Source organism: Pyrgilauda ruficollis, unplaced genomic scaffold (genome assembly GCF_017590135.1).
Source record: "Pyrgilauda ruficollis isolate IOZ18807 unplaced genomic scaffold, ASM1759013v1 scaffold28, whole genome shotgun sequence".
Taxonomy (NCBI): Eukaryota; Metazoa; Chordata; class Aves; order Passeriformes; family Passeridae; genus Pyrgilauda; species Pyrgilauda ruficollis.
The window spans coordinates 1,779,502-1,793,176 of NW_024524155.1; the positions used below are offsets into that span (position 1 = coordinate 1,779,502).

At 38.9% G+C, this 13,675-nt stretch overlaps 1 protein-coding gene across 1 annotated transcript in view; it reads right to left on the bottom strand.

Annotated features, from left to right (window-relative positions):
* SEC23A (SEC23 homolog A, COPII coat complex component) overlaps nucleotides 1-12,502 on the bottom strand; it is a 28,676-nt gene extending 16,174 nt beyond the window's left edge. The window contains exons 1-10 of the mRNA XM_041472061.1: nucleotides 12,385-12,502; nucleotides 8,704-8,944; nucleotides 6,721-6,778; nucleotides 6,370-6,456; nucleotides 4,988-5,224; nucleotides 4,809-4,888; nucleotides 3,778-3,922; nucleotides 3,174-3,332; nucleotides 2,280-2,395; nucleotides 785-908 (exon numbers count right to left, since the gene is read on the bottom strand). Of these exons, the coding sequence (XP_041327995.1) occupies nucleotides 785-908; nucleotides 2,280-2,395; nucleotides 3,174-3,332; nucleotides 3,778-3,922; nucleotides 4,809-4,888; nucleotides 4,988-5,224; nucleotides 6,370-6,456; nucleotides 6,721-6,778; nucleotides 8,704-8,924 (1,227 nt within the window). The 5' untranslated portion in view covers nucleotides 8,925-8,944; nucleotides 12,385-12,502. The remainder of the gene's footprint in view (nucleotides 1-784; nucleotides 909-2,279; nucleotides 2,396-3,173; nucleotides 3,333-3,777; nucleotides 3,923-4,808; nucleotides 4,889-4,987; nucleotides 5,225-6,369; nucleotides 6,457-6,720; nucleotides 6,779-8,703; nucleotides 8,945-12,384) is intronic.
* Nucleotides 12,503-13,675: the final 1,173 nt, after the last annotated feature.

A 13,675-nucleotide genomic window follows, 5' to 3' on the forward strand; every position in this document is an offset into this window, starting at 1 on the left:
TAGAAAGTATACAGGGTAATGTTTCCTTTCTAAAGAAAGGATTAAAATATTCGAAGGTAAGATTAAAACTGAAGACTTTGTACTGTAAGATAAGCCGACACACACCTGATAAAGAATTTCTACTCTATGTCCTAAACATATTTAGCTAAATTAGTTATTTATGTTCTACCAATGTCACCTTCCTCTTTGAAGTGATCTGTAAATCCCTCTAGAACCGGGGCTCCCTTTTTACATTTTCTGGGATCTTTCAACAAAATTCACATCAATATGTATATGAAAAAAAAGAGGGTTCAACTATTTGTCCTATTAGTAAAAATTTAAAGAGAATTTTACCAAAAATAAAAATATTGTTCTACAACATGGGATTGGAATATTTTTTAAGAAATATCAAGGAAGACAGTGCCTGAAGCTACAGCATATTCAGCTCTAAGCTTATCACAATGATGGAGGCAAAAAACAACATTGTTAAGATGCCAGAATGGATTCTGATAAGGATGGAAGTGAAAGAAAATTTGTACATAGAGAAACTGACTTCCCTAAAACCAACCACTGATATCAAAATCTAAACATTCACATTGAATGCAAGGTGAGAAGAACTACCTTTATACCTAAGTCACATTTACGGAATCCCAGAACTACAGAAAGATAGCTAGGACTATGTACAGGCCAAACTTAATATATCTGTTTAGTATGTTCCTAAGCATTCCTTAAAAGGGCACAGATTCCAGTTTGTAGCCGTCCTATTCCATTGTTTCACTAACAGACTGCATTTTTGTATGCTTACCTTTATTTCTAATGTGCCACCAAATCCCATCTTAAATTGTCCTTGCATATCTTTAGTGAATACTCTCTGAAAAGTTTGTTTGAATAATGATGTATTGAAAGAGTCTCCCATTACCATGTAGCCTCTAGACAACAACAAAACAAAAAAACCCGTGAGTTAAATTATGTATAGAGCTAATTTTTATGAAAGACTAAAACTAAAGACAATTCACTGTGAGACATATTTTTACCTTATTAAAACAGACTAATGTTAAATTAGTATTTTGCTACAATGTTAAGGATGAAAGTTTGAAGTGAGCTTCTTGCCCTATGCATCTTAAGGTCATTATAGTATGTAACAAAATCTTTCACTGGGAAAATACTGTGGACTTTGAAAACAAAGGATGTCTCAAGACCCTGTCATACAAAGTCTTTACTTCTGATAGTTATTATTCCATACTATAGTATTTTGTGTAGTTCATTCATTACTTCAGTGTTAAATCTATGCTCAAGAAGCATGATTTATTTTCATACTTAGTGACGTTCTGTGGATGTAACTGCAACAGTTGCCACTTGTCCTAAAATATCATACCCCACCTTTAGAAAATATTAATGGGAGATATTATTTTCAGTCATCAAAAAATGTTAATTAAAAATTTTTAGTAAAATATGTCAATAGGTCAAACATTACAGCCAAAAGAAATTTCCAGGTGGATACTAAAAAATAGAAGAAAATAAATATGGATAGAATCAGAAATTCCTCTCTGTATGCAGGATAGCCAAAACCAAAATAGAAGAGCTGTAGGAGAAATAAACAAACTATACATTCAGGCTACAGAAATAGGGTGAGTCAGAGAAACAGACAGAAAGAACAAAACAGTATAAACAAAAACACAACTCAAGTTTGATACAGAAAAGGAACAGGTGCCAAATATGCAGGTAAAATCAAATTTAAACATAAATATCCTAAACAGTGAAAGCTCCCAAGCTAAGGCTATGCACACAGCTCCAAAGAGAAGCAGTGATTTGCACGGCCAAGCTGGCCTGAAACTCAGGAGCTGCACCTGATAGTCATCTAAACCACTAGCTGAACCTATAAACAACAATATATAAAAGAATGGCATAAACAAGACAGAAAGAATAACAGAGGGTTTTATACCACTGAAAAACAAGAAAAATACGAACAGGTACTTATCTTTACTGAAACCTGTCACTTACACAGATACACAAGGAAAAACAGAAACAGTATATCTGATAAACTACTTGTTTGAAAGATATCCATGTCATTCAAGCCTCAAAAATATCACATTAAAAGAAAGAAGCAAACCCGCTTCTGATTAACCCAAAATTGTGGTGACAAATCTGCCAGAGGCCAAGCTATTCTAAAATTCCAGTACAAATGCAGCCATCATTTATGCTTTTGTTTTTTTAATAGCAGAATTGTTTGCAAGTGCTTCCTGTTTTAACAATTTTAAACTTCATCTTTATTTACTACAAAAAACCAAACAGACACATACCCAGTGTAGTTGGGACAACACTTCATCTCCAGTAGACCAGTCTGATCCAATGCACATGCATAGATGTCAATAACATGACCATTTGTTGCAGCTCGATTAGCCAGGGCTTCAAAATGCTAAATACAAGATGAAAATACAGTTCATAGCAATTTACAATGTGAACTCTCCTCATCTGCACATTAAATCCTAAGATCACAGTATTTTTCTAAAACAATATTATTAGATTCTATTTGCATAAAACTGTATTTTTCCTAAAGTTAATAAGACTGGAGTTTTCAACACTTGGGGGGTTTTTCCTGGTCAGCTGAGAGCTTGACTCCCACTAAAGAGAACAGTGGCTGCTATTTAAGCTAGAAAATTAGTTTGACCATCTTCCTTTTAAACACTGCGTTTAGTGCTAGATCCAGAATGGAACTGAATTTACTGTTCTACTCTCAAGTGCCTGCAACTGAGCTAATTGTTTAAGCTCCCATTAAAATCAGTCAAGATGACTTCCAACAGGTTTTGGATGCAGTTCACCAACCCAAATCTACATTTTAAATTAAATTAGATATGACTAAACTCTACAGCCTAATCCTTCCCCAACTACACAGACAGTTTTGAGCACCTGTCTCAGAAGCACCAGCCTTATAACACTAGATATACCATTTGGTCACATAAATTTCTTAATTAAACCAAATAACTTTAACGTGAGCTATACAAGTCCTAACTCAATATAATTAAATTTCTAAAGAAATTCTTGAGACACACCACTATTCAGAGCCTGGTGAACAAAACCACACAATTCCCACCTCTTTGTACATTTGCTATTACTAACAGCATTTTACAGTGCCCGCCAATTTAAATGTTTATACTTACTAGGAATATATATGAGATCCCATGACCATCTCTTACCTTAGTACCCTTTTTAACATATTTTGCATTGTCTTTTTCAATGTCATGCCACGATCTTATAGGTAACTTCAGTTCATCCCCTACAACCATGCCAGGTCCCTGCGTCGCTGGTCCTCCAATGAACATCATTATGCGTGCACCAGTATTAGGGAAAGTGCACTGCAGGAAATAAAAGGCAAATAAAACTTTTGGGTTTTGCTACAAACTGAACAACAGAATTAGATATGTGGGTATTTATCACACTGATAGGACTGTAACAATAACGCAGGAAATAAAAGGCAAATAAAACTTTTGGGTTTTGCTACAAACTGAACAAAAGAATTAGATATGTGGTATTTATCACACTGATAGGATTGTAACAATAATACCACTTTTTCACTCCCAGAAGTTAAATCTGCCAGTAATTCAAAAGCCCCAATTTAGCCTTACTAAAGTATGTAAATGTCTATGAAATTCTAAGCGTGTATGGGATGACAGCCACCAGAATCATCCTACAAATCTAATACACAACAATTAGTAAGGTTTTTACACATTGATTGTGGAAGCTTTTCTGTAAGAAAATTATCTAGCTATAGTATAGCACAGCTGTAGCTAAAGCTTTTACCTCAAGGAGCCCAACAGCTATAGATAGGGCCACTCCAGAAGAACGTAAGGGCCGCTTTCCTTGTGGAACAGGCCAAGGATCCCGTTGCAGTTCACCCAAAAGATCAGTAAGATTCATATCAATCTTCTGCACTGGTTGCAAAAATCTAGAAACAAATACATGGAAGTAGTTTAGATTTAAATTATTAAATAAAAATTTTATCAATTGCTCACTAGCAATATATTAGACACATATTTGCGATGTCTAATTCTAGATTCTGGTCTGAATCCAGACCAGTGTCTCTGCTTCATCAAAATAAAGCAGTTTGCAATTACTACACACACACTTAGCTTAAGAAGTTGAGCAAAGAGCACACAAAACTGAAACTATCAGACTTACAGATACCACCACTATCCAGAAAGAGCCCTACCTAGTCAAAAGAACAGAGCAGGTGATAACCTATGAATTTCAAAAAGAAACACGTTTCCCAACTTCAGTGACCATCAAAGACCAGGAAAAAAATTAACACAGTAAGATCTCTTTCATGCTGCTGCAAACAGTCTACATATGCAGCTAATTTTTAGAGGGCAGAGACAGCAAAACTGTCTTTCAATAATTTCATAAATTTCTTCTATGTCACAGTGAAATACACAGGAAAATCAAACACCAGCCCGTGGTTTCCAAATGAGAGACCAAAGGGGAGGAACAGAAGAGGGGAAAAAAAGGAAGGTACAACTGGATATCTGCATAAGGAGCACTAAAGCATCTATTAACACTTTCCAGCACACCAAAAAACAGAAAAATCATTATTATTAATGTATCTATAATGTGCCTCTCAGAGCATGTCCAAAAATCATCCAGATAATATTACTATTACCAATTAAGTCAATTCTTCCCAGTACAAACTGTAGGAAAGAACAGTCTACTAGTAAATTTGTGCCTGACCAAGAAGTTTGGCTGTCAGTTTATTGTTTTAATGGTCATAAAACCTAGATTTTCCAATACAAAAGTGGAGTCAAGGTACATGCTTTAAGATGTTTAAAGTAGATTACCTGTTAGAAGGTGGTGGCTGCTGCACCTGAGGACCCCGACCGACTTGTGCAACAGCTACTTTTGTAAGCCCCAGCATTTCCTGTAATCAAATAAATAAGAGTTTATTACAAAATTTGTTTACAGATTATTTCACCATTAGCATCTTAATGATTTCTTTTTTTTTGCTTCTGTTCATTACCTGAAGCTGTTTTGCAGAGAGGTCCTTTGTTCCTCTGAAGACATAACTTTTGGAAATTCCTTCACAGCCAAGCTCATGAACTTGCACCATTCGGCCAAAGGTAATGAGACCTACCAATGCTGTTGGTGGCAGGAGACTGAGGGACATTTGCATGGATTCCTTCAGAGCTTGCAAGTCTTCATCTTCCATGCATGTATCCACAACATAAAGAAATATCAACGGCATCTGAGGACCGCGCTTTGAGAAACAAAATTAGAATCATATGAAAAACAACTCTTGCAATATTTAAAGGATCAAAAATGAACAAGTAAGACACATCTTGTAAAAGTTTTCATTTCAGTCACACCAGTAATGTCAATGTTCCATCTAACTTAACTGTCTCTCAACTAGTAATCAGGATCCAGGAAAAAAACCCCACCAAAGTGAACTCCGTACAAAAATTAAATGCTTACAACAGAAGAAAAGAAAAAAATCCTTTCAGGATATCAGGTAATTTTGAAGCATGAGCCAATTATATACGTCTTTTACAATACAATGACCTTTTATTGCTCCAAGTGTTAACAGTCATAAAACTATTCACAATTATAAAAGATTCTAGCCTGACGACAGTCCGTGACATTTCACCTCCTAATTTTACTCTAGAGATTATCTGTACTTTTTATTCTATCTAAACTAATTTTGCTATACTGTAAGCAAACATTCCACTTACTGTGCATTACAGGAGTTGGTAAAAAGTAGATTCTGTTCAGTATTCACTCTTCCTTCATTCAGATTATGATTTGCCTCACTGATGTCTTACAAATTTCAATCCTCAAAAATTAATTTGGAAGTTAAAAATTTGAAATTGCAAATATTTGCAATTTAGACATTTAAGTCCATTTTTTATTTCTATTCAAGTAACCTCTACCCTGAAAAAGGATGAATATTAAAATTCAAGCACCTGAAATGAATATGCATTAGCTGTTGTCTCTAAACCAGACAGCACTAGAACTAACTACTCATCATTCAAATGCAAACATAAATTCAAATGATTAATCAGAGGTGAATGAATAATCAAATCTGAACTGAAATTACTTCAGCAAGCAACAGAGGCAAGCAGCCTCCTGACACAAACACAAATTAAATTCATTGTGAAGAAACAGACCTAATGGAAGTATCACCTTTAGAGGAGAACTCTCTTTTTCTTTTGAAACCAGTCATATAAGCCATCCTAACACTCTTATAAAATGCTTTACTTTTCCAACTGATGGCATCAATGTTCAATCTACTAACAAGCACAGAAATACTCAGCCACTAAATAGAGTGAAGAAGTCAAACTGTAATTTATTCTTTTTGTATATTGCAGGGTGTTATATGTTCAATATTCTATTTAATGATTTTACCTGTACTACATATTCAATGCTGGAGAATTGAGGTAAAAGTTCAGCTGGCTGATTCATTTCAGATATGCCAGCATAAGTAGGAGGAAACTGCAAATAAAAACACAGAAATTAAATGTAAATAAAAGATTACAAATTCTACAATGGAAAAAAAACCCAGACCTTTTTAAACAAATATTCACTATTACTGTTATGGAAAATGTCTGAAGATTCTCAATGCAATGTCTGAAGATACTATTGCACACTCCTGCTCTTACTGTCAATTTCAGTTTGCAACTGTAATTTGAAAAATCAAGGTTTCTATTTCACCTCATAAAGAATATTTTCTATATACTGAACGTTTCATTTTCTTACCTGGTTTCTCTGATAACAAAAGTTGCAAGCCCAGAGCTTTGCTCGATAATCCACTTGGCTACAAAAATACAACAGGAAAAGTTTACATAGCATGAACAATTCATTTTCCTCCACTGTCCCTAGAATACATGTCTTTAGAACTTTAAAAAACACACTGACTTTAAAAAGGTTCTTTCAAATATACTTTCTCCTAAATACTCACATTACAAACAGAAAATAAGTGGACCCCAATTCATTTTCCTCCACTGTCCCTAGAATACATGTCTTTAGAACTTTAAAAAACACACTGACTTTAAAAAGGTTCTTTCAAATATACTTTCTCCTAAATACATTACAAACAGAAAATAAGTGGAGCGTTATACAGTTGTATCAGGCAAATTATTGTGTTTAGGGAGAAAGAATGGTTTTCAGGAAAAAGACACAAATAAGAAAATTAAAAATACAGACTCAGCACCTATTTTAGAGCCCTTCTCCCTGGTTTTAGCATATCTTTTAAACTCTCCCTTCCTTTCAATTTTTCATCTTTTTCTGCCTCTATCTATTAGCTGTCAGAGTGTGGGACTAGCCTGAATATACTTTATGCCCTAAAAAAACAGGTTCCAACATGACAGCCATCTCTGTAACAAAAACAACATTGCTTTCAAATGATGAGTCTACCTCCTTTTGTCTACATTTTTATTAGTATTCAGACAGGTAAAATAAAAAATGCAAATCCTATCTTCACCTCACAGAGATGTCTTAAAGTCCTAATCACTTCTTAAGGTAAAGTCACCTTAATAGTTCTCAATGTACTTCTTGCTATTACATCTTCTCTGTCTACAAGAGCAAAAACATTTTTAAAATATCATTGAATCTTCAGGTAAGTCCCACCATGCTGTAAACAAAACACAGATGTATTGCTCTCTAATTATCTTCACCAGTTACAGAGGCTGCAAATTACCTAGCCCAAAGTGCCACAAAGACTTCAAGTCTCCTCAGACTGAGCCTCTAACCACCCTTCCAGGAGAAAAAAAATCCAGTCATTACTAGCACATACAACACAGGAAAAATGTACACAGTTCACTGTAATGTCAGTATCTGTCTGACCCTTTACAACTTTATTTTGTCATTGTTTTTCTTCCAGCCCTCAATAAAAGATAATGCTTCTGAAAAAGTTAACTAAGTCTGACTCCCAGTATAACCAGCCACTGCGGCTGCTTAATACTGAAACACAATTTTACGTCTGCTTTGAAGCTGTCTTTTCTCCCAAGCAGGGACAAGTCATTCATAACATTAAATTAGTTCTACAGGTTCTCTGACATCATGTCTAATCTCTATCAAACAGGACCCTTCCCTTGCCTATTGAACTCCAACCTAGAAATCATTCTGCTTCTTTTCCATACTTCTATGACAGGAATGACATATGAAACACCTCCTCTGCTTGCAACCCAAACTTACCCATGACTAGTCCACAATCATTTGAGCTTGTGCCAACATCACCCTTAAGCTTAAACAGCTTTCTAACCTCTTTCATGCCTACTTCTGATGTTCTATATCCATCATCTGTTTTGGTTAACTGAAACAGATAACCTGCTTGGGTCCACAGATGAACTAATATCTGTAATAAAAGTAGTTTATTTCACTTGGAAATTAAACTATATCAGGGTCCAACAGTTCAAAAGATACAGTACTGTAACTTTTTACCCAAGTCACTTTCTAGAGGCAAAATGCAAGAATATACTATATCCCAAGATGTACAGTTGCAGAAAAATAACATACCTAATCAGTACTAAGTACATTGAAATGACTCATTAAATGAAAGCTATGTATTCAGTAAATATGTTACATGTGCAAATCTATGTGCAGAACTTTCTAAGGCTTGTAAGTCTGCACTGTATAATGATACTTGCACTTCCATACACCAGATCCTGCACACAGTTCAGCCAGCACTGTCCTCAAGATTCTAAGGCAAAGAACTGGAACAATAATATGCTTTAAGTTTACCATAAGGGATTCAGAACGGCTCGGCACGTGGTCCTACTGCACAACACTGGCTCATATTGAATGGGAGGCAAGTCCGGCCGTTCTTTCAGGGGCGTGAAGAGGGCAGCCACCGGCACTACCATTCTTGTAGCTTCAAGACGACTTGAAGGCCAAACATTCCAGCTGAATCTAACTCCATCTCTGTCCTCATTCTGCTGGATAAACTCCAGGAAGGTTGTCATGGTCAACTTCTCTCTAACACTAAAATAAAAAGATACCCATCAGCAGAATGTTGACATGCAAAGACTTTTAACTACTAAATGCTGAATGCACATAATAACAGTCACACATTCAAACACTGTAACTGAGTTACAGTCAATAAATCACTGAGTAGAGCTTCTTAAATCCTAAAAGCAATGTGCAGAATTCTAAGGAGAAAGAAAATACTGCTGTATAATTTTTTAAAGAGTTTCAACCATATTTTTGGTATCTCATGATGCAGCCTACATGCAAACATAAAGAAATAACAACATGACATTCCACAAGAGCACATTCCTACAGCAATGCTAGAAAGTAACTTTGTAAGAAATACAAGCGCCATATTCCAATATATTATGTACCAAGAAGCACTTTTCAACAATTCTTTGAATCCAAATTTACCATTTTGGCCATTGACTTAAGGCTTTCAAAATGTTCTGCTATGATTATGATTACTCAGAAGCTGGAAAACTGGGGAGCACAGACACATCTGAAAAGGTACCTATGAACATCTGGTAAAGTCACCAAAGAGCACTCCCACCTCCAATCCCAAACTCTCTCAGCTATATACACACTGTTCCAGAGTATCTGCTGCAGGCTACACAGTACCTTTTATAGAACATACAGCACAGGCTTTTCCAGGAACTAGGATATCTAAACTCACACTCCCTAATAATTAAGGATTTCCTGTAAAAGCCCACATGAACCACCTAAAGGGAAGCAGAAATACTCCTAGGTCTCAATTTATACTGTAACAAGTTAATGAACAGCTATTATAAATGCTGGAACCCTCCTGAACTGGAATTTAAATCAGGAGTTCTCCCAAGCACACTGACATTCTTAGTTCTGACCTTACATACATTACAGCAGACTCACAGAAACTCTCAATTTATCAAAACCTATTTCTATATATCAAAATTATAATGGCATCGCACCCTTAGTTTCTAAGACAGCTAAAAACTTTTCAAGTTATTTTAAATAATAGCCTAACTTAACACTTTTATTCTAATTGTAACTTTTAAGAAAACAGATTAACAAAATACATAAAGCAAAGCGAAGTGCTGCATTTCACAGTTAATATCCTTAAGAAACAATCAAGTACAAATATTTTAATGGGCACATCTTACTAATATTAGGAGCAAATCTGCTCCTATCTAAACACATCATGCCAATTACAACACAGGGAGCATGAGGGACTTTGTGCATAAGAGCATTTCCACCATTGCTTTTACTCAAATTTCTGCAAAGCAAGGGAACAAAACTGAGCAAAAGAGAGAGTATCTGGAAGCTGTAATGACTACAGAAAAATCAGAGACAGAAATTAGCTAAGAGAGGAAAGAACAGCCTGGCATTTGAAGAGGATATAGAATTTAAGAAATTTCTCTCCTAATAAATCAAAATCCATCCATGTTTTGTAAAAATGTTGAAAAATGGGGTATTAATACAAGAATCTGCACAATGCAACTATCTCCACTATAACCACAAATTGAATAATCCCTCCATTTAAAAATTATTTCCTGAGAAGACAGAGAAAATTGCAATTTAAGGCTATTTCAGCCATTCACTGGCTGCAGCTATAGAATCACAAAATCCAGCTCCAAATACTGCAACGTGTCATACTTTCTATCCTGGACTTCAAAGCATTTTCTCCTCATTTTGCTCTAGCTGTGTTTGAAATGGCTGTACACGGATATTACTTTTACCACCCAGTTATTGCTCCTTAAAGGGCAATGTACAAACACCAGTGTGCAGTGACTAATCACATGCACATAGAAACACAAACGACTTGCTGGATTTACTGAATTAAATACTTTTATTTTCTATGAAGCATGGATTTCTTGTTCAGAAGGCAAAGTGGCTAATAAGTTCTCCACCACCATTTCTTCTATCCTTTTCTTCCTGTTCAAGAGCCAATAATGCTTACCTATTTCATCATTCATCAAAAACAGAACTCTTGGTCTGACAAGTTACATTCAGTGCCACTGTTACAGCTGTGCAGACACTTTTTCTGAGATAGGTGCGGAGATGTATTGCATTAAGAACAGCAAACCCCCCTAGCCTACAGGCTACACACCAAATGTCGGACACCTAAATGCCAAAAAATACACACTGCCCACCTCAGAAAACTTCAGAGCAGGGATTTTCAGAACAGCTGAACAGCAACAGTTCCCACTTTGTGGTGTCACTGCTTTACCTTTGCTGCAGATTAGGATATCCAGAAAAAAACAGAAGCCCTTTCTGGTTTGCTTCCTCCCTCCCACCGCTATGGCTGAATGTACCTCGCAACCCTACACCATGACAATCTCAACTGTGTGTCACAAAAGAAGCCACATTTGAATTGCATTGAGAGCCACTGGTTGAATATCAGCATCTTTAAATGTTTACACACCACAGATAAATATGTCCCAATACAGAATATCCCCAAAATAATATCCCCTAATCCCTGCACACATACACAAAACCAAAACATTTTTCTCCACAGCATTGTAAGACTTCCAGCATAGATAGATCAAAGTCCCTCATAGCACCCTGTGTTTAACTACCACTAAATGAGCACAGTTCACTGGACACTTTTCTTACAACACACCTATTCTCTCAGTTTATTAGGCACTAACAACCTGGTAAAAGAGATTAATAATAAACCCTTAATTAATTTTTTATGCTCAAATTACATACCAGATACAAATACATTTCAGTTCCAAGAAGGAACAAAAATACACAAGTAGAATGGTTTAAACAGTTATCTAAAACAAATCGCTGACATTTTCACCACTCAGTCGCAGTCATCCTCCAAATCTGCTCCCCCAGACTTCTCACTGAAAACTTTTTTTTAAACAACCACGGTATGTGATAACCCACCTAGATTTAAAAAAACAACACATAATCAAACGCAGCAGGGCCTGTATCTCTTCTAGTTTTACCTACACTGGAAGGCACCCTCGTCAGTGGCACAGCGGCGTACTACAGCGAAGCTCCGGGACAGGGCACCACAGGCGCTGCCGGAGTGCCGCCCTTCACCCCCGGCCGTGGAAAGGCCGTGCCCCGCCGGCCCTACCCGAGCGCCGGCAGCCCCGGCCGAGCTGGGGGCTGCTGGGGGCCGCTCGCCCAGCCCCGGCCCGGCGGGCGCTCCCCGCCGCACGGGAGGCCGCGGGCAGTGCTGATCAGGGGCCGGCGGTAGCCCCGGACACTCAGGCCGCCGGGGGCCCCAAGAGCAGTTTCGGGCAGCCGGAGATCCCCCACTGCCACGGAGGGGACGCGTGGAGCTCCCACCACGCTCGCTGCAGGTCCGGCAGCCGTGCGGGGCCCCGCGGCCCGCGGTGCCCCCCGTGCCTCCCAGGGCAGGGAGAGAGACTACCGCCTCTCCTCCCCGCGGCACCCCAGCTCCGCCGGCTCGGGCTCCCCGCGCCCTGCGCTGCCCCCTCAGCGCTGCCGTGCCCGCTGGGCCGCGTCCCGGCCGCCGCCGCCGCCGCCGCTCCGGCTGTGCTCGCTCTCCCCGCCCGCCCGCTCGCAGCCGCCCCGGCGCTGCCGACGCATCAACATGGCTGATGGGAGAGTCCGCCACGTCAAGGGGCAGAGAGCGGGGGCGGGCTGAGCTCCGCCGCTCCCCCGCCCCCCGCCCAGCCCGCCGGCCTGCCCGGCCTGCCCGGCCAGCGCAGCGGGGCTGGCCTCAGCCGTCCCACAGCTCCGGCTGTCGCTTGGCCGCCGTGACAGCTCCTGCTCGCGTGTGTGCGTGTTCGCTACTCTGTTCGGCGTTCTTCTGAAGGTCGGTCGTCTGCATCTCGATCCCAAATCCATTCAGGAAAAAAGGCATCCCGAGCACCGGGGGCAGTTTTGCCGTCTCGGCTCCGCCGTGCTGCGCGTGTGCCCGCGGTACCGGGGCTGCCTGCGGCCCCTCGGGTGGCTGCGCTGCGCTGACCGCTGCCGCTCTGTCCGGCACGGAATTCCGCGGGAGCGGAACAGCCGGGCTTCCCGCAGTCCTTGAGCTCACCCTGCTTGTTCCCATCTTCCACCATGTGTACTTAAGGCAACTTTTTAATCTGGAAGATTGTTTACATGTTTCTTCTGAGTGCCTAGGGAAAAAAAATATATATATATTGAAATTATGTTCCTGGGGGTTTTAGCCTGAAACAATCCTTTATCTTGTTAGTGTGGTCAGGTTTTTTTTCCCCTCACTCAAGTTACAGGGACTGTTCAGTTTCAGGAATTGTTTTTAACAAGCCTGTCCTAAAAGGCCAGAACAGTAACCTCTGCTTTCCTGAGATGTCTTAGTGCAATTAATCCAGACATGGAAGAGGACTGAAAAACATTCTGCTGACTGACTACCATATTCTCCCTCCCTCATTGCAACTCGGAAAACATTCTGGGACCACCAAGCAAATAAAAATGACTAGAACAACCTTAGCCTCTTTTCTTATATGTCAAACATGATTATGATAGAATTTCTTTGCCATTACTATCTCCAGTAAGGTTTACCAGTCCTCTTCAGATTAAAAACATGAACAGTTAAGCAACAGCAGAATTTACAGGAGGGATTTTAAATTTTCTTGTCCACAAATCTCACTGCCATTTGTGGGAGTATTAAACAAGAGCTTGCCAATGACATGTACCATCCTCACTCTGAACTCAAAAGCAAAAAAGGAAAAGAAGACAAACCCACAAACTGCACAATACTGTGAACTTCAAACAGATGCACAGAAAGTGACTCAGGGTTGTAATTTCAAAAGCATTCAAATAC